Raw genomic sequence first — 25,856 nt, forward strand, 5'->3', positions numbered from 1 at the left:
AGTACCGACATTTTGGGCCAGGTAATTCTTTGTTGTGGGGCTGTTCTGTGCATTGGAAGATAACTAGCAGCGTTGCTGGCTTCCACCCACTAGGTGCCAGCAGCACCCTCCCAAGGCCTGCACCCAGGCCTTGCCAAATGTCTGACGGTTGGGGGATGAAGGGCAAAATGACCTGGATGGAGAACCACTGGAGTAAGTGATAGCCACCCACTCTCTACCTTAGCTGTGGCCAGGGGACAGGAAGTTGTGAGGGCGGTCGGGGGGGGGGTGCCCTTCTAAAGGGGGCAGTCCCTACTGAGTTAGAAATCCAGAATGACAGAGTCTGATTTTTTTCTTTAATTAGCAGCTAATTCAAAGTTAATACACTTTGTGGGCCAACACAGTACAGCTGCAGCCTAATGTCTGTTGGCTATGCAGAAGTCAACAAACTTTTTCTGTAAAGGGCCAGATGGGGAACATTTTAGGCTTATGAGAGAAACTGTCATAACCACCCAGTTCTGCCTTTGTGGGGAGAAAGCAGCCATAGATGATACGTAAATGATGGGCGAGGCTATGTTCCAATTAAGATTCATTTATGGACACTGAAATTTGAATTCCACAGAATTGTCACATGTCATGAAACACTATTTTTTCTTTGATTTTATTTTCCAGACTTTAAAAATGTCAATATGGTTTTTGACTGATGAACCCTACAAAAACAGGGCCCAGATATGGCCCGAGGGCAGGTTTGCCAACCCCTGGGCTGGAGCATGCCCACAGCAGCAGCAGCAGTAATGAGGGGCGTGCTGGAAAGGGGACAGAACCCCCTGGGGTGGCCGGGCAGATCAGCACAGGCTTTCCTCAAACAAGGGAGGGACAGCAGTGGGGACCTACGCTGGCACCTGCGCTGGCCACCTCTCCTGTCTCGCCTCTCCCCATCTCCTGCCTCTTTCAAAACCCCGCACAGTGTTTTCACACTGCTGCCTCCTGAGAAACCAGAACAAAGGCATCATCTTTTTTTTTTTAACCACAGATTGGCTTCTCTGCCATTCTTTTAAAATTTTCTGCTATTATTGTAAAAGAAAGACCATTAATAGGGCACTGTTTGCATGGTTCCCAGAGCCCTGGAAAACTCTTAACAGGAATTTTATGAGTTTTTAATGACCGCTAAAACACAAGTTTTCCTGTTTGTGTCCTCTCAACGTCTATTTGATAACAGAGAAAATGCAGATGGCCCTCTCTGGCCACAGAGGCAGCCCAGGATGCTGGGGCTGGGGACAGTTCGTGACTCGATCCCAGGAAAGGAAGGTCACCAGTGGCCTCTGAGCTTTTAGGCCTGTGTCCTGTGACTCTGCCCTGGAGAGCAAAGTGTGTGGCCACTGAATAAGTGTTTCGAGTTCGTGGGAAAACTGCTCCTCTTCCTAGCAGGAAATGCTGATTCCTATAAACCACATCTAGAACAAAACAGACAGCCCCGATTTTCTTAGCCGTCAAAAGTAGCAAAAGTAAACACGGAAAATGATAAAAAGAAGCTGATGGCAAGGGGGAAGAAAATGAAAAGAAACAAGAAAAAGAAAAAAAAAAGGAAGAGTTAAGAAGATGCAAAGCTGCTGGGAGTGGTGGAAAAAAGAAGTGGGAGATAGGAGGCAAGAAGGAAAGGGAAAAAAGAGAAGAAGAAATGCAACAGGAAGGGCCCAGAGTGTGACATTTGCAAATGTCCCTCAGAAGACACTTCGGGCTTTAATGAATGACTAAGGGAGGAGGAGAAGAGGACATCTTCATCTCTGAAACCCACCCACGGGAGCCATTTGGGACCCCTTCTCTCTCCCCAGCCATCAAATTCTTGGATTTTAGAGTCACGAGCCTCATCCAGCTGTGAGACAGACAAGACTGGGAGGACTTATTCCAGACACTCTCCTCTCCGACCCACCTCATACAGAATTTGAGAAGATCCCTCAGCTGGAGGTGGGCAGAGGGTCACAGGAAAGAGAGAACAGTTGTGGAGGACAAGGCTAGGACCTCCCTATAAGTTCACAAATCCAAACGCAAGGGTGGGAAACGTCCCATCTGCAACTCGGGGGGAGAGGGCTCATAGAAGTGGTCAAGTCACAACATGGGGGCAGGGGGTAGGTATGGGGCAGGGAGACCCCGACCTCAGCATGGGAATCTGGTGCATCCCTTTTGTTTGGTCACTTTCTACTGTTCTGTAAGCTAGGAGGGAAGACTTGCGGAGCGGGGATTGCTGCAGGCACTTGAGATTTAATGAGGAGACAGCTTTGGGGGAGAAGCCCCACCTGCCTGTGCCCATTGTGAGGATGCAGCAGTTGGCCGAGGAAAGTGGCAGGTGGCCCAACAAGGGCATGTGGGGCCACAGGAAGGTCCCAAGACTAGTGTTGGGCAGATATCAAATGAGAGACAAAACCATGCGGCTCCACTGAACATCCTCTGACGCTCAGAATCAGTCCCAGGGAGGACAGGGGCATCAAAATCCCAAATGTGACTGAGTGACAAACCCAAAGTGACTCAGAAAACACCAAATTGGGCTGCAGTTACTTCAAAATGTCAGGGGCTTGGGCTAGAAACTAATTTTAGGTATAGGAATAAAGTTGGCGGCTTGTGAAGTTCGTGCCTGCTACACAGGTACCAACTCCTCAAACTCTCCTAGAAAAAACACCGTCAGCCTTTGTGGCTGACAAATGCTGGGTTCACTGCACTCCCCACTCACTCGTTGCCTGGCCTCCCCTGATCTCACCAGGCTCTCAGTGACCACCCCCAACAGCCAGATGAGTCACAGCCACATGTCAGGAAGTCATCTGATGTCAGGGCAGGAGCCCAGCACCAGCTATCAGTTCTCGAGTCTCAGTAGCTGAATCCTGCCACCAGCACTTGGGCTAAAGGCTCCACGAATTGTCACAAGCTCCATGCTTAGCTGGGGCGAAGGTGGAGGAGTCCTGGTATAGAAGCAGTGAAGTTGCTAACCATTACGTAGTTCCCAGGCCCTGCTCTGCTGCTTCTGGGAAGAGGCCTTCAAAGGGTGTGTTCAGTAAGCATTCCTGTGCTCTGAGACAGCGAGACAGGCCAGAGTCCCTGTACAAAAGCCATTGCAGTGTTGGGTGCCTGTCTACTCCCAGGCCTGTGTGCAAGATAGAGGGGCAGCAAGGGCCTCCGGGAACTGTTTCCAGGGCTGTACAATGGCCTGGAGAGTGAGGCGGACCTGCCAGACCAGCCTAGAGTCCACTCCCCAGTGCCCTGATGAGCACCTCCTCACTCCTTGATTTACCAGCAGCCAACGTAGAGTGGACTAGGGGTGAAGAGTCCTAGGAGGGTGTGTTGCTGCAGACACTTGAGATTTAATGAGGGTAATGAGAGCCTCAAGCACACCATCAGGAGGGCCACTTCCACTTCCAACCCATACATAATCTCAAAAGTAAGATGTCAGGTCTACCTCAGAGGGAGAGCCCAGAGCTTAGGAGAGGCCAAAGTGAAAGGAGACTCTCCCTTCCCACCAGATCACCCAAGTGCCAATTAAATAAATGTCCTCTGGCATCAGGGAACTCTGAGGTGTAGCTCCAGTAAAGGCTGTGACCATGACCCAATTCCTAGGGAAGGCGAGATATATCCACCTCAGGGGTCCACTGTCCCTCCAAGTCAATCTATCAGAGGCCTCGGTGAGAGCTTACTGTCTGAACAAAAGCAAACAAATTGGTTTTCCTCTGCAATGCACTCAGTCTTATCATCATCCCTTCTTCTTCTCAGCCAAGTTATATATCTGTGCCAACCAAGCTCAACCCAGGGGCATGCCAGACTTTCTCTAATACAAGCAGGATGGGAAGGCAGCCAAGGAAGCTCTTCTGGCCAAGTCTTGATATCCTCTCTCTGTAAGAGTCACTCTCACTGAGATGCAGAGAGATTCAAGCCATGGTGGCATCTAGACTTCTCTCTCGGTTTGGTCTGGAAGTTTTTCAGACACGAGAAATTCTCTGGTTGTTACCGAATTTTTCAAATATGGATTTGGTGCTCTTTCCTCACAGAGATGGTCTGGCCCTAAACTTGAAGCAGAAGAGAGAAGTTGCTCTTTGGCTTCTGAGCAGTTCCCTTCTGGCATTCCAGAACACAGGTATTGGGATTTTCCAGATGGAATCTCAGTTGAAATGGAGGGTTCCTTGAAATTTTTCCCAGAGGGGCAATAAGGTCTATAGGGAGAGGTCACATACTCATTCTTTTCCCCTCCCAAAATGTTTTCCTGACCCTTTCCAGGTTCCTCTGTGGAAACCTCTTCCAGAAAATTCTCAATATTCACCACTAACTTGTCAATAAGGTCACTGGGGGCAGAACATGGTTTTAGAATCCTCTCTTCGTGCGTGTTCACAGACTCATCAAATTCCTTCACATTTAGCTTAGCCTAGAAAAGAGAAAGGGACACACTCAATGGTCACTTGGGGACTACATATGATTAGCCAAAAGCTCACAAGGTTTGGGACACCCAATGCCCCACCTCTTAACCAGCCCACAACATTCCTCCCAGAGACCAGAAGTGGGCGCCAGTCACCTCCACATGCCCTTCGGTAGGAGCTTGGCAAATGTGGCCCATTTCCTGAGAAAGAATACACTGTATTCAAACAATTTCTTCTTCTAGGGAGCTCAAGGCTATTTTCCACAAAACCATATGCTCACAAAACCCCAGTGGAGATCTCGGGAGCACCCAAATTAGAACTCTTACAGATGGAAAACCATAATCATAAAGACAATTGACTTGCCCAACATCACCAGAAAATCAAATGTGGCCCCATGACAGAGGCAGTGTCATCTTTGTCATCTTTGTAACGCCAGAGCCTAGCCTGGTGCCTGGTATACAGTGAGTGATTAATAAGTTCTTGCTGTAGAGGCCAAACCTACAGATTATTCAAAAAGCACTTTAGACATCAGACCATGCTGCCTTTGAATTCATTTACTCTCTTAATAACTTCTAATAAATAGGAAAGTAAATAGAGTAATATAAGACTGATGAAGGAGAAAAGACAATATAAGCAGAAATAACAAAAATCACAACTAAAATAAATAAATAAAAATAAAATGTCCATGTTAAAAAGAAACTTCTGAGTTGAAACAGAGGCTAATATTAAAAATTCCTTCAACAAGAAATACTGGAATAATCTTTCGATAATAAGGATTTAAAGGTTATATTTGATCAGGCTTATTTCTACTTGAGCAAGAAATTAAAACTTAAAATTCTCAGAACAATTTTCAATTTAAAAACTTATGAAAAATGAGAGTTTCTATTTATGGATAATTTACTAGAAAACACCATTGCCAGAAAAAGTTTGACCATAACTTCCCCAATCTGAGAAAAACGATTCGAGGACTCCTCCCCACCTCCCACAACCAATGATGTCCTTAACAAAAACAGGAGTATTTACCTTGAAATCATTTCCATGCCACGTGGCTATACTGCTTTCGGCAGGGTTGGGGACATCAGGCCAACATAGGTGCTTCAATTTGCTAATAAGAGACAAGATTTTAAAACAGGAAGTGAGTCCAAGAAGTGGACTTGCACCATAAGGCGAAGCCAAAAGAGCGGGGCTTTGCTAAAGAGAATTGTGTGGCTCCCTATTAAATAAGGGCAAGCTCCCAGCCTCCTGACTGAAACTGGGAAAGCAAAGTAGCTTGGGGGGTGAAATTGCAAGTTATCTATGGGATGTGATGGGGAGAGACCTCTCCCCACACAAATCTATTCCTACCTTTCCTGCTCTCCTGCCCCTGCATCGCCCACCCTGCCTGATGCCAGAAGCCACACCATCACAGAGCCATTTCTTTGAGATTTTATTCCACAGGAAGGGTAACACTCTAAGCTTTATAAGCTACCCACTCTTTAACGCAGTGATTCGCAAAGTGTGGTCCCAACCAGCAGCATCAGCATCACCTGGGAGCTTCTTAGACAAGCAAAATGTACAAGAATTTGTGCTGGTGACTTGATTACAATGTACAGCTGGGAACTGAGGTTGACGTTAGCTTGACCGTAACTAAGCACCGCTGCTGGGCAAAGAAGGCCCACAACTGTGCAGTTCTGGAGAGAAAGGTCTACCAGGGAGGGAGCCCTTGACCATCAGGGTAGCATGAGGCTCTCTGGGGAAAGAAAGAACAAGACCCTAAAGATAAGCTTCTTTCCCCACAGTGGCCAGGGCAGGCAGGACAAATGCCCCAGCAGCCAGCCCTCCAACTGCACCGTAAGCAAGGAACAAGTCTGTGCTGGGCATACAACTGGCCGGCACTCTAACTCCATGGGTATGTAGCTCCCTGCTCTGCCTGGGAGAGAAGCTAGTGGCCTTGCGGCCTTTGCTGCTGGGATGGGCCCCCTCTAGACGCTGAGAAAAAGGACCTTCTCCCCAACTCTAGTCTCAGATGCCAAGCACAGCAGATAAAGCCTGTGGGGCAGCTGGGACTCCCCTGGCCTCAAAAAGGCCTAGGACTGGTACACGGGGCTGTAGGGGGTGAAAGTCCTCTCATTTGGTCAGAATTCTGATGAGCCATGGGGTACGGCATACAATGAACTCAATAAATACACACCAAACTAATAAATGAATGAACACCTCCTCTTCCACCTGTGATGCCTTCCACCCTTTTCCATCCCTGATTTTGAGGGCACACACTGTTGCCTATAAACTCACTTGGGTTTTTTGAGACCATATGCCACCATCGGTATGATGAGAATAAGAAGGCCTCCTCCAACCAGAGAAGTTATAAGGAAAATCTCAAGGACACCTTTGGGAAAAGGAGAACAAGAGTCAGTCGCAGGTTGAGCTCCTCACTTTCTTGACAAAAATCAAAGATTAACCTTTTCTTCAAGTATCTTCAGCAACACATTGCTTATTAGTTTTCTTTCAATTCAATTCAAATTCATTCAATTAAAAAAAAAACACTTGGTATTAGTGGCTCCCCATCCAGTTCTTTTCTCCCTGAATAATATTGACAGAAATTGTGCTCATCAAGTTTATCCTCCAACTTCATTCATTTAGTAAATATTTACTGAGCACTTACAATTTGCCAAACACTCTTCTGGATAATAAAACAAACAGCAATAAGCAAGAAATAGAGGATCCTTACTCTCATGGAGCTTATGCTCTGGTAGAAAGATTCAGACAATAAATAACATAAGATTATTTCAGATAAAACACGGTGTAGAGAGTAACTAGGGTAAGGTGGGAGGAAGGTTAGGAAATTTAGATAGGGTGGCAAAGGAAGACTTCTTTGAGAAGTGAAATTTGAGCTAATGTTAATAATGAGAAGGAACCAGCCATGCAAAAATATGAGGAAAGCATTCCAGGCAGAAGCAACAGCAGGTGCAAAAGCCTTGAAGCAGGAACAAGGAACATAAATGGAGGCAGAAAGTGGTAGGAGATGAGGTCAGTAAGGGACAAATGATGAAGGATCCTGAAAGCTATGGGAAGGAGTTTGGATTTTATTTAAATGCAACAGAAGTCACTGGTGGATTTTAAGCAGAGGATCTAGAGTTTTCAACTCTGGTTGCTTTGTGGAGAATAGATTGTAGAGGACCAAAGACAGAAGCAGGGAGATCTATAATCTGTAGACCAAGGGTAAGAAACTTGCAGGCTCCAAGACAAACTCTTGCCTTCAATTTGACCCCTGGAGAAAATTCCATCAGATAATGCAATTTGTGCCTAGTGTTGTGAAAATACAACATGATCTTAAAAGATTTTAAAGAACCATATCAAAAAGAACCCCCAAAATGCAATGTTAGTCCATAAAAATTGAACATGTTTTCCATGTAAAAACACAAACTATATTCACATTTTCCAGAACCATAAAGCTATTTTTATTCTTTTGAAAATGTGATGAATAAGAGGCTTTCAAGAATCCTTAAACCAGACTATTTTTAGCTTTTACTGCAAAATTTGGCAATGTTCTTTCACTGTTCATATAAAAGGTTGCTCATTTCTTGAAACAGTTTTAGTATACCCTTAAAATCAAATCTTTGCCACTCAAGGACTTGGAAAAATTAACATATTTCTCTCTTTCTCCTCCCTTATTTCTTCTTCATCTCCCTCCTCATTCCATCTTCTTTTTCTCTTGAATATTTCCCATAACAGTATATGAAACTACATTGTATTTTACATTTTTGTTGTATTTATTAAATTTTTCTTGCTCCCTGTTTTTAATGTAAAGCTGATAAGTAGAACATATTATATACGTTTTTGCTCAAAAAACTCCACAAATGATGAGGTTAAGTCCCTCCCTGTAGGCTGATGGTACTTGTTCAAACAAGGTTTTCCCTCCAACACCCCATTGTGCAGTAACTTCTGACACATAGAAACTGGTGACTGCAAACTTGGGGACAGCCTTGAAGCAGGAGCTAGTTGGGGCCTAAGAGTAAAGATGGCATTAACTTGATCTCTCCTCCTCAAGATCATATGGGGCTACCCATGAGGAAGGAGCAAAATGACCAGGCTTTCCAAATTCAGCTCTCAATTTGCCTGCTCTCGCTACTCTCTCCTCACCCACACACCTTCCAGGAAGGTCAATGAGCCAGAAAACAGATGTTCTCCGTTCTTACTTAGGTACTATTGTTTCATTTGGCTTCCTCCTGCCTTTGGCAAACATCATCTCCAATTGGCCTAAGGGAAATGCCAAGGAGACATATCCAGGGCTTAAAGAAAATACTTACTAATTGACAATGTCTTGAAGTTAATCCTGGTGCTGTTGGTTCCCCCAGCACTGGTGCTGGCCATGACCTGAACAGTGTAAGAGGTTGTTCTTGTCAGGGACTCCAGGCCATACTGCAGGATGCTGGAGTTGACTGTCTTGGCTAAAGGAAAAATATAGAAGTCAAACACCACAGCCAAGCCCAACTGAAAATTGTGCTTTAGTGGCACTGAAACAAGAGGGTTGGAACCAGTACTTCCAAGCTTGGCCATGTCATACGCCAATCCCTTTATCTATGTTCTGCTTAAAATTAGCCTATCGAGATGGATCAAAGACCTAAATATAAGAGCTAAAACTATAAAACTGTTAGAAGACAACATAGGGTGAACCTACAGGGCCTTAATTTGGCAATGGTTTCTTAGATATGACACCAAACACACAAGCAACAAAAGAAAACAGATTAAACTGGACTTTACTTGCTTTTGTGCATCAAAATGCACTATCAAGATAGTGAAAAAAACAATCCACGAAATGGGAAAAAATACTTGCAAATCATCTATTTGATAAGGAACTTGTATCCAGAAGATAAAAAAAAAACAACTTACAACTCAACAACCAAAAGACAAACAACCCAATTTAAAAATGAGCAAAGAGATTGAAGACTTTCTCCAAAGAAGATATACAAATGGCCAACAAGCACATGCAAAGATGCTCAACATCATTAGCTATTAAGAAAATGCAAAGCAAAACCACACTGAGATACTGCTTCATATCCACTAGGATAGCCATAATAAAAATTTTTTAATAGAAAATAATAAGTGTTGGTAAGGATGTGGAGAAATTAGAACTCTCATACATTGCTGGTGGGAATGTAAAATGGTATAGCCATTGTGGAAAACAGTTTAGTGGTTCCTCAATGAGTTAAACTAGAATTACCATATGACTCAGCAATTCCATTTCTAGCAATTACACCCCAAAGAATTAAGAGCAGGGACTCAGATATTTGTACACTAATATTCATAGCAGCATTAATCACAGTAGCCAAAAGGTGAAAACAAGCCAAATGTCCATCAACTGATGAAGGGATAAACAAAATGTGGAATATCCAAACAATGGAATATTATTCAGCCATAAAAAGGAAAGAGGAATACACGCTACAACGTGGATAAACTTTCAAAACATGATGCCAGACACGAAAGGCCACATATTGTATGATTCCATTTATATGAAATATCCAGAATAGGTAAATCCATAGAGACAGAAAGCAGTTTTGTGGTTGCCAGGGGCTATGGGATGAGGGCAACAGGAAGTGACTGATTAATGGGTACAGGGTTTCTATTTGGGGTGGAAATGGGTAATGGTGATGGTTACGCAACATTATGGATGTACTTAATGCCACTAATTTGTATACTTTCAATTGTTTAAAGTGGTAAATTTTATGTTATATGTATTTTACCATAATAACAAAAAAAATTAGCCAAACAGGAATCCAAGCCTAGTCCAGAATTTAGTATGTCAGGAGATATTATGGATTTAAGAAAAAAACATGCCTTGGCAGTGAGCAGAAGAAGTCATGGTAAAGGGTGCTGCACTGAGGTAAGTGCCACCAGACAGGGTCTGTCCCCACTCTACTCTTTAATCCAGGCATGCTCCTCTGGAATAATGGTTAGGAAGCTCCCAGGAGGCCAACTTGTCCACAGCCTGACCAGGACAAATTATATCAACTCCTGCAGTTCCTACAGGACTCTCAAGTTCTGTCACTTCACTCTCATTTGACTCAAAAAACTCAAGAGGTGGGTACTCTTGGCCCCATTTTCAGAGAGGCTTAAAGAAGCTAAGTGAATCCTGCAAGGTTGCAGGGTACCCACCATAGGAGCCATCCCTATGGCAGGTCTATCCATAGCATCTATTTGGGGTTTGGGGGAGTTTTCAATGTGGCTGTAAGCATACTTACAGAATTCCTCTCCATCTTCAGCTTGGTAAAATATGGTGTAGTTGCTGATGAAACCATTTCTTTGACTCTTGGGAATCTCTTTCCATGTGATTGTAACTGTCTTCACACCAATGTTCTCTGCCTTGGTCACAGGACCTGCTGATGGAACTTTACAGGACAGGGAGGTAAACAATAAACAATGAATCACAACCCCAGCAGATCCCTCCCCTACAAAAGCTCTGGCCAGTACTCAGACTGAAATCAGTGCTGGAGGTGGGAGGTGGGGGCAGAGTAGGGAATTGATGAATCAACTTGTTTGGGAAAATTGTTTTCTGGAGTCACTCATCTTGAACAGGAAAAGAAGAAGAGTCAAAGACCCGAGAAAAAGTACTTTCTTATACACACTCTCACTGTAACTTGGCACCCAGCTCTTTCATTCATATCTGTGATAGCTATTGTCAAATAGTTGAAGAGTATGCCTCCATGGGCTACCTTTGAGTGACAGCATATAGTTTCTACTGTTGAATCTGGAAGACGTTAACTTCTAAAAAGATAAAAATAAAATCTGAGCAGTTCACCAGAAAAACCCCTGCTTATTGCTACATAATTAAAGTTAATTTTTTAGCATTTCCAACTTATGATAAACTCTGTAGGTTCCCTAACTTGGTCTTAACTAATTGTTATTTCTGCTTACAACGCTATTTGTACTAAGTTTCTTTGTGACTTTGGGCAAGTTATTTCACCTCTCTAAGCCTCAATTTTCCATTTGTGAAGTGAGGGGCTTGGACCTGATGATCTCTAACGTCTACCCCAGCTTTGAAATTCAGTGAATCTATAACCTGACCACCCTGTGTCAAATATACATAGCTTACTACAAGCTGAAGGTGCAGCACAGATGAGCACTAAGGCAACTGTGAATGAGCTACAGGCATTCACCACCTTGTCTGAATGTTGGACAAGCCCCAGTGTTTCCTTTTCCCCAGAGGACCTTATCCATACATACCGCCTTCTTTGACATAAGCCTGGATGGAATACGGTTCGCCCACTCGGTCTCCCAACATTGGATACACAGAGATGTTATAGCACCAGAAAGGTTTTAATTCATCTGTAAAAAATAAAAATAAAAAAAAAAGAGAGAGAGGGAGAGAAAACAAGCATTAAGTTCAGAGTATGGCATAGTAGAAGAAAGGAATGCTAGACTAAGAGTTACAGCCTGGGACTTTTAGAAAACATTCTGTTTCTCTACAGTTTCCACATCTGGAAAATAAGGAGGTTCAGTTGGACGGTCTTTAATGTCTATTCCAGTTCTAACCTTTTTAAATTAATTCTTAGAACTAAACCCGGCACCACTCTGACAAAATGACAGAGCCACCCAGGTAGGGAAAAGTAAGAGATCCAGTCCCTCCTCCATCATTGATTTTGTTATATGATTTGGGGGCACTGCACAATCAACTTAATCCTTCTGCCAATAGCATATCACCCTAGAGAACTCAGACACCATGAATTCTAGCTCCTCTGCCTGCCTGCATCTCTGCGTGAGTATAACTCTTCATATGGATGCTATTAAGTATTAAGAAATGGCCGGACTGATAGGATTGGGAGGGTAAGGCCTCCCTCATGTGTCTTACATGGAGCAGGGACTTTCTTGAAAAGAAGGTTATTGCCTACATCGATCACCTGGGGAAAGGATCTAGCTCCTAAACAGGCAACCAGAACCGAAGAGGGGGCCCTGGGTAGGACAGATGGGGTACAAACTCTGTTGTTTATCCACATGATCAAGATATCTGAGATGGGTTCTCTAATGGTGGGTGTTAAGATGGTGTTTTCCACCTGGAAACAGGCCAGATACCTGGTCTGATAACCATGGCAATGCCAAGAAGTGTGTTACTTCACTAAGCTTGCGCTGGCTTGTCAAATGCTATTAACCACATTTACAGCTTCAAAGCCAAAGTTAAAGATTTAAAAACTGATGAAAACTAAACTGAATCATATGGGAACTTGTGAGATCTGCTCTGGCTACCTTGCTGGATTGTCCAGTTCCTGGCCCAAGACACAGATTCCCAGGAAAAGTCGGAGGGCTCTGAGTCCAAATCTGGACACCACTCAACCATCCATGTGTCCACCTCTGGAGCAGAGCTTTGCCACTCCACCACCAGCTGGTCCTGAGTCAGGCAGGCCTGCATGGCCTCAATGCACTGAAATGCTGAAAGGAAAGAAAAAGACTGCTTCACAGCTACCCAACTCATCCTCCAAATATACCACCCACATTGGCATCCATTCACTGCCCAAATCGTAAAGAACGTCAAAGTTCAGGACCTCCTCTGCAGCCTCCCCCTATGGTGCTGTTTTCACCCCTTTTATTGTATCCCTTTCTTTACCCCCCACCTTTGATGATTAAGTGCCCTCTTTATCTTTTCTTATCTCCCCAAAATTTACCTGTTTCCAGAAAAGGGTCTCACTAGACAGTTGCTGATTAAAAAGACTTATCTTCCACAAGTGTCTCTGCGAGTCAAAAGGAAAGCAAGCCTGAGACAAAGAATGAGTCTCTAAAGGTAGAATTTCAGGCATCAGGAATTCTGTGGCTGGGAAGCTGAGAGATGGTGACCCTAAAATCACACCAAGGAGATGGCTTCAAATTTCAACTGTCTAGGCTGGCCCTACACAACCTAGCTACGGATTCCTATTCTCAAGGCAGAATAGGCGTCTGCACCAGAAAGATACAGACACACCCATCCAAAGCACATAGGTATGGACCAATATGTAAATGACATTTTCTGCAGGCCTCGCAGAAAACTCATGTCTGGAAACAGGCACAAGGATTCCTTTAATGGAAAAGTTGAACATGTGGCTTCAAATCCAATATCTGGGATGTAATCAGAATTAGAGAGCTATCTCATTGAAAATGCTCTGAATACGCAAAAGAGAGAACTACTGGAGTTGCAGTGAGGCAGAGAAGGAGGGCATGAAGGATGGGGCTCAGAAGGTCACAGGCTGTGGCTCCCCCTCTCATCCACTCCTCACCACCCACAACACACCTTAGCCTTCAAAATTGGAGTCCGCAGGAAGTATGTTTCAGAGACCATGGAAGACAGTCCTGGAGAGGGCAAAAGAGGAGATGGTGTCCCTCAAAACACCGAAAAGGCTTTTGAAGATGGAAGCCTAGGCAAGTGTAGAGATTTGGGATGGGGACTGGAGTAATGAATCCTGCTATTTCTAGGCAACAAGCCCCATCAGGCTGTGTGCATATTTAGGAGACTTTGTTCTTTTTTTTTTTTTTAATGTCGATTTATTTATTTAATTTATTTATTTTCCACGAGGAAGATTAGCCCTGAGCTAATATCTGTTGCCAATCTTCCTCTTTTTGCTGAGGAAGATTGGCCCTGGGCTAACATCTGTGCCCTTCTTCCTCTACTTTATATGGGACGCCACCACAGCATGGCTTGACAAGCGATGCATAGCTCCACACCTGGGATCCGAACCTGCGATCCCCGGGCCACCAGAGCAGAGCATGCGAACTTAACCACTACGCCACTGCGCCAGCCCCTAGGAGCCTCTGTTCTGGAAGGCCACAGTTTATGGATCCTTTTCCTGAACTGGGCCTTTATGAGACACTCCAGCTGCTAGTCCTCAAAGTAAGGCCAGATCATTTGTCAACCTGAAAGGGTAGCTCTGACAAAGGGTGACTGAGGCATGAAGGAAGGGTGAAACTGGAGATGGGGCAGGGCCAGGGCAAGGAGCACAGAGCCAGGAAATCAACCCTGACTAATCGCTAGGGCTCTGACTTTCTCCTCCCTGCCCTCCCCTACTCGTAGCCACTAAGCATCCTCAGTTGCCATTCCAGTCAGGCAGAAAGTCATTACTGGAGCATTTGGAACCTTACCTAGCCTCTTGTGGCAGATAATGTTAACGCTCCCTGATCCTCTCAGATTCCTTCTCATTGTTCTTGTGTGTTTTGCTTGGTTGGGATAACTTTGAAATGTAACTTACACTCCAGAGTACCCCACCAGGTCAGGCTAGAACCACCCTCCCTAAGACTTTAATTGCAGATTGCACTCATTATGGGTTAAATTGTGTCCTCCCCCAAAAGATATCCTCTTTACAGATATACCACAGAATGTAACCTTATTTGGAAATCAGGTCATTTTTAGATGTAAGTAATTAAGTTAAGATGGTGGGCCCTTAACCCAATACAACTGGTATCCTTATAAGAAAAGTGGAATTTAGACACAGAGACAGAGACAGACAGGAAGCTGGCCATCTGAAGAAGAGAGAGGCAGAGACTGAAGTTATGCTGCCACAAGCCAAGGAACACCTGGGGCTTCCAGAAGCTAACAGAAGTATGAAAGGATCCTCCCCTACAGGCTTTTGAGGGAGCATGGCCTTGCCAACACTCTGATTTCAGACTTCTACCCTCCAGAACGATGAGACAATAAGTTTCTGTTGCTTGAAGCTACTCAGTCTGTGGTCCTTTGTGGGGCAGCCCTAGGAAAATCAAACAGAACCTTTGGCTTGGCCTCCTCCCCTTCCTTGGCCTTGCTCCCTCTGCTTCCTTTTCTGGTTTCCACAGAGGCACTTTCTTAATAAATTATTTGCACACAAATCCTGACCTGAAGACCAGAGTGAGTGTTGGTTCCTAACCCCACACTCCTTCTCTTTACCAACATTGGTGCTCTGAGGAGCAGGAGTCAGGTCGAAAGAGCCAAATGTGCTATATGGACCAAAGGAACAAGCCCAGACTCTGGACCACAGCAGGTGTGGAAACGGTTCGATTAAGCCATGAGTCAACCTTGAAAGACGAAAGGGTCTGGGCAGCATTAAGGGGTGTTGAAAGAGAGGTTTCCAAATCATCATTCTACTAAATATAAATGAATTGCTGGATCCTTCCATCATTCAACATGAACTTTTTGAGCAATTTTTCCCACTACAACACCCCCCCCAGGGGTGGTAGGAAATACAGATCTCTCCTGGGAAAAGGGTGAAGGGGCTTTAACTGTGAACACCATTAATTTCTTGTGATTTGCATGAAGGCAGTCACTGTAGGCCTATCAAATACAGCTCTCAGATGCTGGTGGTGCCTCACCTTGCCAGCTGTCCTAGCGCATCCTGAACTCTACCCCAAAGCAGTTGCAGCCTCATCCTCAGCCACTCATCACACATTCTAGGCCCTGCCTCAGACCTCTCCATAGCTGCCTGCTGGCTAAGGTCTCCTAGAACTCAGAGAATGTTCAGGCCAGAAGGAACCTGAACAATCCCTTATTTTAAAGATGGGAAAATGGAGGCCCACAGAAGTAAATAACCAGTTCAGCATCATACAGCATCTGTGACCAGAATTCTAAGTCACTTTATTAATACCCTGTCCAAGGTTCCAGATAAAGTATATTGTGCAAGTTTGGAATCATGCAGACCTGGGTTTGAATTCCAACTGAGAGACTCTGGGCAAATTACTAGGCTTTCCTGAATCTCAGCTTCATCATCTATAAAATGGATCTAAGAGCATCTACCTCAGAGGTCATTTCAAGGCTAACATTAGATTAACCTATGTCATCTTAGCACAATGGCTGACATACACTAATGGACGATATATGATAATTATACTTACTTAATGATTGTTATACTTATAACAATTCTTATTATTATAACTATTCTCCAGTTGACTCCACTTTATTAAGCAAAATTCTGTAGAACATTACTTTCTTATACATCTAGGACAGCGGTCTGTAAACTTTTTCTGTAAAGAGCCAAACAGCAAACATTTTAGCTTTTGCAGGTCAGGTGGTCTCTATCACAACTACTCAACTCTGCTATTGTTGCAAAAAAGAAGCCATAGACAATACATAAATAGGTGTGGTTGTGTTTCAGTAAAACTTTATATACAAAAACAAGTATCGGGCCAGATTTGGCCCACAAGCTGTAACCTGCCTACACCTAGTCTGGTACCGTTATAACTGATGATCACACTGATGCTTCTGACACAAAGCAAGTACCTTCAGAATTGTGAAAAATTTTTTAAGTTGATAATCCATGACTAATAGAAATTAATCAGAAATCATATTAAGAATGATAATAATAATAATTAGCACTAGACAAAGCATTTTACATACATAATCTCATTTAATCCTCAAAATAGCTCTGTGAGGTAGGTATTACTATATAATAATAGCCCCATTTTACAAGTAGCTAAGGTTCAGAAAGGTTAGATAACTTGCCCAAGGTTTATGGTATCTAGTAAAAGAGCAAAGATTTGAATCCAGGGCTGTTGGACTCCAGAGCCCATGTTTTTATCCCCTACTTTTTAGTGCCTCCCACTCCAGAGCCACACCAGGAAACTGAGATTACTATGCAGCAGCACCTCTATTAACAAGGAATATATATTCAATGACGCCTGCATTTGTCAGAAACTTCATCACTGGGGTATTGGTTAGCAGCAACTAGGACGTCAGGAACTAAGGACTATGGGAAATACTATTACATACTAACTAAAATAATATCAAGTGTAACTCAAAACACAAAATATGTATATCTAGGAGTTCTAAAATGAGGCAAGGGAAGAAAGAGTTACATTTAAGAAGAGAATAAAGGGAAGACAAGTCTAGAGCTGGTAGTGTAAATGCCTGAACCAGTCTAGGTCTAAGCAAACAGAGAGAGGTGGAAAATACTGAAGAGTGCATTCTCCAACTATGATGTGCTTCAAAAAATAGTTCCTGATCGCCTTTTCTATGCCAACTGCTCTATGCCTGTTCTATGTTTTGGAATAAAGGAGGGGGGAGGGAGGAGAGGAAGAGGAAAAGGAAAAAGAGGAGAAGAGAAAAACAAACAAAAATCTCTGCCCTCATGGAACTTGCATCCTATTGAGGGAAAGATAGGTAATAAACATAATAAATGAGAAAATCTATAGAATGTAGAATAATAAGATTTATAGAAAAAAAATAAAGCAGAAGAGAAAATCCATTGCCTGCAATTCCTTAAATAAAAATCAAAGAAGGTACTTCATTCCAAAACAGGATATAAAATATGTGTTTGCCTGGGAGCAGTAAAATGTTAAAAACAACTTAATCAAAAGTGTAATGAGCAATTTATTGGCAAGTATAAACATTAGAAAATTTCCTAACTTGGTAGTCAAATGTAAGGGAGAAAAGGAAGAAAATGGGAGAGTGAGAAAACCAAGGCTGGGACATGGTCAATACTGTGAGGGGAAGATTTCAAAAGAGAAGTTTCAGCCACAGAGGACAGATGTGGCAGACCTGATAGTCTCATATGGCTCAATCCAGCTTACCTTCACTGAGAACAAAACAAATACACGCTGCACGCAGAACACCTAGGCTTATGACTTTGTATCGTATGATTTATGAAGTCTCTGATTTTCAACACAGGCTTTGTTCCAAAGGAATTTTATTTTAAGGAGCTCATTAATTACCAGAAGATTTTTCTCTCTTCACCATAACCTAAAAAATTCCAACCTCATGTTTGTTTTGACTCGAGAGAAAAAGCAACCCTTGAAAGGACAGGGATTACCCCTTGGCTAATTGGATGGGGCCAGGCATCTAAGTAAGATGTTTAGACTGTACTTACGCTTTTCATCAATAGCTGGAATCCTCAAGGTGGCCACCGGAGACTCCCCAAGAGAATTATAAGAAATCACAGACACCCAATAGGTCTTGCCTCCCAGATACAGATCAAGCTGCTGGTTAGTGGTGTTCCTTGTCTCTGTGAGGTTAGTGTTGTTTTCTGGAAAATACCATATGTTGTAGCCAAGCGTTTTCTCCAGGACTGGGGCTTCTCTTGCCTTCTGAACCCAAAGGAAACAAAATTTATTACCAAAAACAAAAAAAAGAAAGCCACTGAGATAGTGATAAATGGTGAGGATGGGGTTGGGGGGTAGTGTTAACTATTAGGTGCTAAACTACAATCAGGTAATTACCTTCCAGGAATGAATAATACACCCTGTGCTGTGATATTAACCCTTCAAGTGCCCGAAGAGGGGACCTGCCAAATGTCCCCTTGGTATCAACCTTTAACATAAGTCTAAGTCCATGAGGCTACACTAGGAGAATGCCCAAGCCAATGTAAGCAAGGCACCTCCATTTTCTTTTGGCTGTATCTTTCTCTTTATCCCACATGGGCAGAGGAACATAAGCTAAAAAGTTGAGGCATTTCCTCCAAGCCAATCCTAAGACTGTTCTAGCCCTGGGTCATCTCTCACCCAGAAGCTTCCAAGGGTTGGAGAGAACCTGTGCCCTTGCCTTTCATCTCCACACCTCTCCCTCTGAGGGGGGAGTTAGCTTCCTTGGACCAGGCATCCCAGCTAAGAGGACTAAAACATTCAGGGCTACCCTGCCAGACCCAGATCCTTGGTGAGAAGCCTAAGGTGACTCCAGGGGCTCCAAGCCAAACTCTTCTTTTCAGCCTTGAACCTGAGCCCACTAACGAGATGTTTTGCCAAGGGATCAGCATGCTGTGTATTTCCCAGGAATTACAGGGCTTTCCAGTTGTTCACTTTCTGTTACTGACAACACACATAGATGGAGCAAATGACTAAATATAAGGCCAGATAGGACTTTAGAAGTCACTTTGTCCTATTGCCTTTCCAGTTCAGGAATTTCCTTTGTAGCTTCCATGACATAAAAGGTCAGCTAGAACCTTCTTAATGACTGGGGAGCCTTTTCTCTCTCAAGACAATTCACTCTCTTTTTTAAATAATAGCTTTATTGAGATGTAATTCACATAACATAAAATTCACTGTTTTAAAGTGTATGATTCAGTGGATTTTAGTGGATTCACAGAGTTCTACAAACACCACCACTATCTAATTTTAGTCCATTCTTTTTTAAGTGTCTCTGATTCTTAGAAAACTCTCCTATTGGCGCAAAGGAAAGACCAGTCCCCAGGCAGAGGGGATGAGGAGGAGGACATTGAAGTCCATCTCACCTACTTCGCAGCTTGGCCTACTTGACCCACTGCTTTGTGGCTAAGACCACACGTGGGTATGTGCTATTGTTTGCTTTTCTTCCCCCAAAATATGTTGACAGAGTCCTTTATTTCCACACTTGATAACTGAGAAAGAAACCACAACATCTGGAATTGATGCTCAAAGATTTCCCAACACCACTGGTTGTGCTTTCCCTTGCTTGCTGCCTCTGCAACCTGAGGCTGTCCCACAGCCCTGAGAGTGTGAAGGGAGAGGATAAAGGTAGAAGGATGCTCCCAGCCTGAAGTAATTGTGATTGAAATGTCATGTGGCAAAGCAGGGTGAGTTCTCCATTTTCAAAAGGATTTTAAACTTGCCTGGACTTCAGCAAGTATGAGATAACATGATAAGTATTTCCTGAGAATTTTGGAGACATACTAAAGGGTTTGGACATCTCACTGCTCTCCTTCCTCTCTTCTTCCCTCCAACTCCCCCATCTTTTCTCTCCTATTTCCTGGCTGGTTTTCTTTTTCTCTATTTGCCCTTTTCCTTTCCTGTTTATTCCCTCTTCCCCCTTCTTTTCTGTCCTTTTTCCTACCTTCTCCTCTCATTTCCTCCTCCTTTCTCCTCTTCTCTGCATTACTCACCTACTTTCTCCTTTGTTCCTCACTCCCAGGCCTCCATCCTAGAAAGGAACATTTGGCTCTTGTTCTGTCCTTGTACCCCACTATGCCAGCACTCAAAGGGACACGTAAAATATATGCCCCGAAGACACCCCAAGTCAGTGTTCTTCTCCCATGTGGGGCTGGGGCTGTAGAATTTTATATTGCCTTCTAGTGGAGGCCAACCAGTGATGGTTTTCTCCAGAAGGTCAAGGTGCCTCCTGTACTTGCACTTTGTACCTGTCCCAAATGTTAATTTTTCAAGAATCACAGTTCTTGAAGGTGTAAGAGACAAAGGGTTTTAAACAGAAAAAAAAAATAAAAAATCCAGAGGGAGGTCACCTTCCACAACAACTGCACTGGCCTTCTTCCATCCACCATGGCTGGTCTCAGGACTCTCCACAGATCCAGGCCATGTGGAGCTGTAAAGAAAAAGAGCGAGGTGCTCAACTCAGACAGAAGGGAGTTGCAACAAGAGACAATGAAATTAGCTGTGCTGCCTGCTTAGAAGAGGTAGTTGAGAAGGATTTGCTTGAAGGAGCCAGGAGGAGTAAGCAGAGACTGGAGGGATGACAGCATTGCAACGACCAACGATGTCTTCATTTTGCAGCCGAAGGATTGAAATCAACCAAAAAGGTAAAAAATAAAACTGCTCTTGGATCTGATGACTTAACGTAAGGTAAAAGAAAAGAACAATAGATCCTATTGTAATATAATTTATCATTCAAATCTGGATTGAAATGTGACATCTCATGTCTTCTAAGATATAACACCTACATACATTAAAGCTGGGAATGACACAGATAACTGATAATGAGGTGTATATATATATATATATATATATAGTTATGTGCTGAGTAACGATGTTTTGGTCAATGACAGACCATATATACAATGGTGGTCCCATAAGATTAGTACCATATAGCCTAGATGTGTAGTAGGCTATACCATCTAGGTTTGTATAAGTTCACTCTATGATGTTCCCACAGTGACGAAATCGCCTAATGACGCATTTCTGAGAATGTATCCCCACTGTTAAGCAACACATGATTGTATATATAATTTAGGCCATATCTACAACCAAAAAGGATGAAATTGCATACTTACAATGTTATAAAATATAAGAAAGAATTAAAGAATAAAGGAACAGAAAAATAACCTTTACTAGGTCCTTCCCTGAGCTCTAAATTTAATGCTGATCTTCCTCACAGGAAAAGTAAAAGAGAGTCATATTGAGTTGCATATTTCTCATGGTCTGATAAATAGGAAACATAAAATTCATAAGAAGAGGTAAGTATTCTCTGGCTATGGGTACTGAATTCATAAAAGAAATTTATCATGTGGATCCTCTCAAAAAAAGACACAGGGTAACACACAGACCAACATCTGCAATCATAGTTGAGCAAAAGTATATAGAAATATTGCATGTGTACATTTCTCATGGTTGTCTTCTATAAAATGCAGGGGCATAATGTTAAACCTGATTCATGCATTTCTCCAGTGAACAACAGAATCTAAGACAACATAGTTCACGGGCCGGCCCCGTGGCTTAGCGGTTAAGTGCGCACGCTCCGCTGCTGGCGGCCCGGGTTCGGATCCCGGGCGCGCACCGACACACCGCTTCTCCGGCCATGCTGAGGCCGCGTCCCATATACAGCAACTAGAAGGATGTGCAGCTATGACATACAACTATCTACTGGGGCTTTGGGGGGGAAAAATAAATAAAATCTTTAAAAAAAAAAAAGACAACATAGTTCAAGTGTGTTAGCTTCTAATGATCTAATCATACAGAGATAAACAAAGCAAGAGGAATTTACATTCCACTTTATCTCTGGACTATATCTCTCAAATATCATGTCTCAAGCAGCTTTTGACAAAGAGTGGATCACTGGCAATTTATAGCTGAGTGCTCTGACATGCACCTAAGATTTCAAAATGCCGAGTTTCTGATTAAAGAATGGCCCACACACTTTTGCCATAAGAGGAAAGCAGAGTTCTAAAGAACTGTCCAGAAGGCTAGTGGCCTGTAATTTGGAGAAATGAGGAAATGTCTCTAATTGAAGCTACAGTTGATGCACTCTGCGTCTTTTCTTGAGGAAATCACACGGCTAAAGATAATGTAATTAGGTCTGCAAAGAACGGGTCCACTACTCAGGCAAAGATCTAAACTATTTTAGTACTGAGAGATTGTTTTCAGGGATCTTTTTAACTTCAGGTGATTCAGTGTCTTAAAGTGAAATTACTGAACTCCAACTAAAAACAAATTCATAATGTAGAAATATGTGCCAAAGGGCAATTAAGTCAATAAACTGTCTTGTCATCAATGGAGAGTCACATTTCTACAACTACTCTTGCAGAAGCCAAAGTGTAGGTAACACAGTCTAACTGTTAGGCTCCAAGTCACTCAATGAGATCTATTGTAATTTCATGTAATCTGGATATAAGGAAACTGGAACTGTCTAGACTTCACATATGACTTCATCTGCATTCCACTGAGGTGTTGTCTTACAAGCTCTACCAGGGGTTTTCTGATTTCCCAAAGGTCTTTACTAAATCAGAAGACAAGACAGCCAGTACTCAACTTTCTCAGACAGGGAGCAACAGGCCTGGTTTCAGCCTGTCTACAAGCCAGTGAGACGTGAGCAGAGACAGTTCCTCCCAGAAGACAGACTTAGCCCGAGACTACCTTCAAAGGTGACCCACAGAAGAAGGACTCTCACTCCAGTTCTTACTTGCAGAGCCTCTCTGTTCCAGTTATGTGGAAGTCAGACTCAGAGTTAATAATATTGAGAGTAAGAAAGAAAAAACCTAAAGGCAAAATGTTCAATCCAGTCCCACATATTCATCTGAAGGATAGAGAGAGGTAAAAATAAACTGATGATTAAATAATCAATCATTCTAGTCACTTGATTAGAAATAGGAGTGAAATTCTCCTCAGATTTATCCCATAAGAAGCCATTTAGTGTTAGCAGGTAGTGATGATGAATGAATATAATCAGGTATTTTCTTCTTTCACTGAGGCCACTATTTTCTGCAGATATGGTCCAAAGAGAAATAGTCTTCCCATTCTATACTTCCCACAGATACAGCTTTTAGTAAAACCATTGCCTGACTTGCATATAAATCTTCTATAATTATTACAGCCAATTTTCCATTAACCATGAGTTAATAATGGATTTTCAGTTTAATCAAAGGGCAAAAAGTAATAATTCTGTATTTTTGAAAGAACAAAATGAAAATTTTCCAGATCCATCAAAATATCTACATATTCAAAGGCATCAATTGTTTGGACCAATATAGTAACAATTTGATGTTATGTTGTTTCTATTACAATCTGGGACTACTGCAACTACCACCACCTCACACACACACACTGGCGCCCTTGCTGAAGACCACAACAAGAATAGCTAACTTTTAGCAAGTGTCACTGTACTAAGCCTTTTACCTGAATTATCTCATTTAATCCCCACAGCCCTATAATTAGGTACACCAATATTATTGTCTCCATTTCTGAAGCACAGAGAAGTTAAGCAACTGCCCAATACTATAAGCTTTTAATAATAAAGCCAGGATTTAATATAATTATATCGGTGTCGTGTAGTAGATATTTATATGCTTAAATGTGGGTAAGTAACCCTAATAATCAATATGATGAAGTCCAAAAGAAAATGAGTGCTTCACATTCAACTTAGAAATCTTCAAATAATTAGAAAAGGTTTAAGGTGGTATGTATTAAACAACTGGCATTTCTTTGTGAAACAGGGAAACAAATAGTTTATGAATTGGAAAAGGAGCAATTAGGATTTGCTGGGAGGTGGGGAAATTTTCATCAATTTCTTCTGGGATCCTGAAAAACAAGCAAAAGTTCTCTAGTGGTGACTTTGATAAATAAGTGTTGATTTTATTTAATTAGTAAAGGGCACAGAGAAAACCAGCATCCCGTGTTTTGCTAATTAATCTTAGCCAAACCAGCTGAAATAATACATGAGTTGAAATGGTAAATCTTGTTTCTGTCAGCAAAACAAGTGGATGAAACTGACATCAGAGAGTGGCTGGACTATGATGAGCTAACTTAAGACATCGAGCCATAACAGCACCAGGAGGTCCCTGGAGGGAAGAGTGACAGCTACAAGGAGGCAAAGAGCTGTGCAAAACAAGATCACACGTGAGGTAGAACTTCATCTCCCAGATCGCCTGCTGAAAGCGGAGCAAAGGGAGAGGACAATTTGCTCAATTATATTGCATGTGTTTCATTCTAATATTTTAAAAGGGAGGGCTCAGCTAAGACATAGACAACAATAACTAACTGGAACTGTCTAGACTTCACATATGACTTCACCTGCATTCCACTGACATGTTGTCTTACAAGCTCTGCCAACAGATTATAATCATTGGGCCATTTTTTACTGTGCAATTTATGTGCTGTTTGATATTTGTAAACTGTTATATTTGCATTCATTGGACACTTTGAGATATGTCTGTAGAATGTAAATATGTTCCCAAATATTGTATGCAATTTTAATCAAAAGTTTACATTAGATCCACAACTTGACTAGTTTTGTTTTAACCATGCTTGTATTTTTATTTATTTAAAATTTACATAGACCTCAACACTTGTAAGGCACTGTTCTAAGCACTTAAACACATAATATTTTGGGATTTTCTATGACTTTTTCCCGTACTGCTACAGCCTGGCATAGAAGACTGGATACTGGTGAAAGGGGCCTTCAGAGGCCATCTAGCCCAATTCCTCAGTGCTGCATGAATCCCTGTTGTGTAACCACACCCACCAAGGGGTTGTCCAGACTAATCATGAATACCTCCAGCGGGGATAAAAAATTCAGAAGGCACCAGATTGTTTCCAGGCATCTGACCACATGGGAGGATGTGCCAAACATCTGTTAATACCAACTTGGTCTCATGGGAAAACTCAACCAGGATCCAGAGGAACAAATTGTTGTCCATGTGGACCAGGGAGCACACAAGTTGACCCTATATGTTACCTGAGAGCAGTGGGGGACTCAGCTATGAGACTGAATAAGAAGGGCCTGAAGTCATGGGTGGGGGTGGGGGTGGGGGGAATTTCATGGTCTAAAATCCACGTGTTTTACAAACAAATAAGGTTAAAGCCTCAGGTTAGAAGGGTGAGTATTTTTGCATTTCTTTTCCATATTTCAGAAGAAGATGTGTGGACATCACCAAGTATTCATCTAATTAGTCATTCCTTCATTTATTCATTGTGTTTAGGCTGAAAAATGGACCCCAAAGATTGAAATCCTAACCCTTGGAACCTATAAATGTTACCTTATGTGGCCAAAGGGACCCTGTAGATGTGATTAAGTTAGGATCTTGAGATAGGGAGATTACCCTGGATTATCCAGGTGGGCCCTAAATGTTATCACTAAGGTCATTACAAGAGGGAGGCAGAGAGATGTGACACAGAACAGGAGAAACAGGTAATGTGATGATGGAAGCAGAGACTGGAGTGACATGTTTTGTAGATGGAGGAAAAGGCCACTAACGAAGGAATATAGGCAGCCACTTGAAGGTGGAAAAGGCAAGAAAACATATTCTCCCCCTCAGCGTCTCCAAAAGGAAACAACCCTGACAATATCTTGACTTTAGACCAGTGAAACTGATTTTGGACTTTTGACTTCTAGAACTGTAAGAGAAAAAATTTGTGTTGCTTTAAGCAACTCAGTCTGTGCTAAGCTATTAC

General features: G+C 42.6%; 1 protein-coding gene across 1 annotated transcript in view; it reads right to left on the minus strand.

Annotated features, from left to right (window-relative positions):
* Positions 1–2,173: 2,173 nt before the first annotated feature.
* IL31RA (interleukin 31 receptor A) overlaps positions 2,174–25,856 on the minus strand; it is a 76,941-nt gene continuing 53,258 nt past the window's right edge. The window contains exons 7-15 of the mRNA XM_058564067.1: positions 20,480–20,559; positions 18,140–18,356; positions 12,591–12,773; positions 11,574–11,675; positions 10,592–10,738; positions 8,660–8,800; positions 6,645–6,738; positions 5,397–5,478; positions 2,174–4,381 (exon numbers count right to left, since the gene is read on the minus strand). Coding sequence (XP_058420050.1) covers positions 3,908–4,381; positions 5,397–5,478; positions 6,645–6,738; positions 8,660–8,800; positions 10,592–10,738; positions 11,574–11,675; positions 12,591–12,773; positions 18,140–18,356; positions 20,480–20,559 — 1,520 coding nt within the window. The 3' untranslated portion in view covers positions 2,174–3,907. The remainder of the gene's footprint in view (positions 4,382–5,396; positions 5,479–6,644; positions 6,739–8,659; positions 8,801–10,591; positions 10,739–11,573; positions 11,676–12,590; positions 12,774–18,139; positions 18,357–20,479; positions 20,560–25,856) is intronic.

Source organism: Diceros bicornis, chromosome 20 (assembly GCF_020826845.1).
Source record: "Diceros bicornis minor isolate mBicDic1 chromosome 20, mDicBic1.mat.cur, whole genome shotgun sequence".
In the NCBI taxonomy this organism is placed as follows: Eukaryota; Metazoa; Chordata; class Mammalia; order Perissodactyla; family Rhinocerotidae; genus Diceros; species Diceros bicornis.